Raw genomic sequence first — 3,176 nt, forward strand, 5'->3', positions numbered from 1 at the left:
GTAAATACGTCATCAGCACGTGAGAGGCGCATGTGCGTTGGTACACTGTTCTCATATCGCTCATAAAATCACTTAAGCAGGTAGTTGGAACGACCATCTGTTTCCTTCCTCCGCGATACGACCAACCATTTACCGTTCAAACTCTCTTGTGTATGCATCAGATGAGATCTGCACTGCACTACTCAAATACAGCACTGTTGGAACAGTCTTAAGTTGCAGTTTGCAAGGCGTGGACGTTTTCATTCCTAGCGGCAGTAAACAACTTGAAATTTACCAAGTTGGTTTTCCGAATCCACTTATAATCCTGCCAGAGAGAGCAATTTAACAGCAGTGATTCGATTTCGTAAACCGAGTTCTCTGCCAGTTTGCGTCAGTCGATCGAATGGATACGAATGTGCTGATGCTTCATCGATTTGACGAAGTGTGTTAACATGACTGGGCTTGCCCGATCAATCTAGACTCGAACGTCTCAGTTGACGACATCAGTTTATACTCAGTGACTCGGGGAGTCTCCCCGTCAGCAGCCAGTCAGTCAGTCAGTCAGTCAGTCAGCGACTCAGTAAGTCTCAGGGGAGTGACTCGGGGAGTCAGCTAGTCGGGAAGTCAGCTAGTCGGGGAGTCGGGGAGTGACTCAGCAAAGACTTGCCAGAAAAGTTCAAAACTGCACCGTCAGATTCACAGAGCGGCATGGATTCACCGGAGAACACAACGGAGGGGACCGAAGCTACCACAGGCGATCTTGACGGGGAAATCAACAATTTGCCCTGGGACTGGTTCTGGATCGTTCAGCTCGTTCTCGCCCTGGTAGGCCTCCTCGGTAACAGCTTGGTCATCATGGTCTACCTGAAGAAACTCCGGGTCCGCAGCAACTCCAACAAACTGATTGCCTTGCTTGCCCTTGCGGATCTCCTGACGTCCGTCGCCGCGATCCCGCTCCCGACCCTGTCCTACGTGCCGCTGACGGCTGCAGGCAGAGTCTACTGTAAGCTCATCCACTCCAGAGTCATCATGTGGATTTCTATTGTTGCGTCGGTGTTCACATTGACTCTTCTATCAGTGGAGCGTTTCTTTGCAGTAGTCTACCCAGTCAGGCACAAGATCGTCTTCAGCAAGCCCAGACTGAAGCGCTTCGTTGCTGCTGTTTGGATATCAGCGGTCATCTTGAACTGCGGGAGTTTTTACATCCCCGACGTCGGTGAGCAGAACTTTTGCGTCCTTCTCTGGCCCAGCCCCGCATACCAAGCTTTCCACGGGCTCACCCTCTTCATCGTAGAGTTTGTCATTCCGGTTGCGGTGATGGTCGTGTCTCACTACTTCGCTGTACGGGGTCTTAAACGGCAGGCCCAGTCTCTCCTAGCGCGGAACAAGTCCAAGACCTCCCCGGCCTTCTCGCTCCTCCAGTCCCGCGGTAGGGTCATCCGAATGGTCCTGATTGTCGTCGTCACTTTCATCATCTGTTGGGCTCCGGATCAAATCGGCTTCTTGATCTTAAACTTCGGCGGTCTCTCTCCGGAGTACTTCTCAAGTCTCACCTACCGAGCCTTCACCGTCCTGGCGTTCCTCAACTCCTGCATCAATCCCGCCATCTACATCGGGCTGAATAAGAACTTCCGAGCGGCTGTGGGGCAGCTCTTACCATGCATCAAGCGGCAGGTCGGCATCATGCCCGAGCAAGCTACGGGGACCTTACACCAAATAGACACGGCTGGGCATGGGGCAAGCGGTAGCGGGCAACATCCCACCCCAGCACCCCCACCCCCAGTGCCATACACCAAAAACGCACCGATTTTCACTATACATCAACACCAGAAACAAACCGCCACAAACGCCTCATCCTCAGGGATATGCGTCGAGTCGTGTTCCTGAACAAAATTTGTGTTCAAAACAGGATTGACCCATTTCTTGTCAAACTTCAAAACATGATCGTAAATGTCGCAGAAACTTTTGTGAAATACATTTTATTCCATGCGCACAAAAATGGACTGAAAACAGTGGGTGACGATTGACGCCATGTGATAACGTCGCGGCAAAAGTAGCCTGCCACATTGACCCGGAAAGAAAGTCTTATAATTTCTTGAATAGGCCTAGTTGACAATGTATATTTTGCACTGGACTATGCTTAAATTAGGCTCGTGATTGCCTGCAAAATGGAGGATTAAACCTCGAACCAAAAGTAAAGGATCTCAATCACGGGACATGAGTTTCATTTTCTCAACAGCCACAGAAAAGTGAATCCAACAACAATTTACCGTATCTAGTCAGATTTTAATAAATGGACGATCCGTGGGTTCCAGTGTTAAACAGTAACTTATGAACTTGAAGAAATGACCAGCACCTCATTGGTAATGCAAGGAGCTGAGATCAGAGCGACTATTTCATTAAACTATAAAACCAACGACTGTAAATAACTTAATTATTGAATTGCGTCGAGTATTGTCTCCACTATCAAAATGCACGAATGCACGGACATTTGCATACACAAATCTCGATTCGTTTAAATGAACGTTTGGCAAGGTCGGAAGACACCAGTGAATTTTACAGTACTGCATTATAATGTGATGTGCTTTGTAGAAAATCAAGGGCAAGAGTAGAAAGAAGATTGAATACTGTTCATTTAAAAAAAAAATCGAAGTAAGGAAGAATAAGTCTTCTTCCCTTAACCAAAACAAAACTCTTTGACAGCTATTGTTTGTCAAAGGGTTTTGGTACTGTAAAAAAAAAAAAAAAATTAACAAATGGAAAACTATTATGTGCCGTTTCAAAATGTAAAATGAGTCTTTAAATGGAGAACATTATTTTAATTGCAATGCATAATCAGATCATGGGAAAATTCGTAAATTTATTTGCATAACAACCAAAGAAATTAGCAATCTTTATTTTTTTTCTCGATAATCCTTCACTCTAAAAAGTCCCGGGTCAGACTTGACCCGGGAAAGGGTCATGTGGGGCCTGACCCTTTTCCGTGTAAAAAAATGACACTTTTCCTGATCAAAATTAAACTTAGTGACTCATTTTCCGGGTCATTTTGACCCGGAAAAGTGTCAATTTTGACCCGGAAAAGGGTCATTTTTGACGCGGAGAAGGGTCAGGCCCCACATGACCCTTTTCCGGGTCAAGCCTGACCCGGGACTGTTTAGAGTGTTGAACGTGCATACTTAGTATAGTTAATCGCTTTA

General features: G+C 46.4%; 1 protein-coding gene across 1 annotated transcript; it reads left to right on the top strand.

The window, feature by feature from the left end:
* On the top strand, positions 1-2,971 carry LOC119744777 (allatostatin-A receptor-like). The gene has a single exon (XM_038220909.1). The coding sequence runs from the start codon at positions 688-690 to the stop codon at positions 1,864-1,866; it is 1,179 nt and encodes a 392-aa protein (XP_038076837.1). The 5' UTR covers positions 1-687; the 3' UTR covers positions 1,867-2,971.
* Positions 2,972-3,176: the final 205 nt, after the last annotated feature.

The sequence above is a fragment of the Patiria miniata genome, unplaced genomic scaffold, assembly GCF_015706575.1.
Source record: "Patiria miniata isolate m_02_andy unplaced genomic scaffold, ASM1570657v1 HiC_scaffold_7, whole genome shotgun sequence".
Taxonomy (NCBI): domain Eukaryota; kingdom Metazoa; phylum Echinodermata; class Asteroidea; order Valvatida; family Asterinidae; genus Patiria; species Patiria miniata.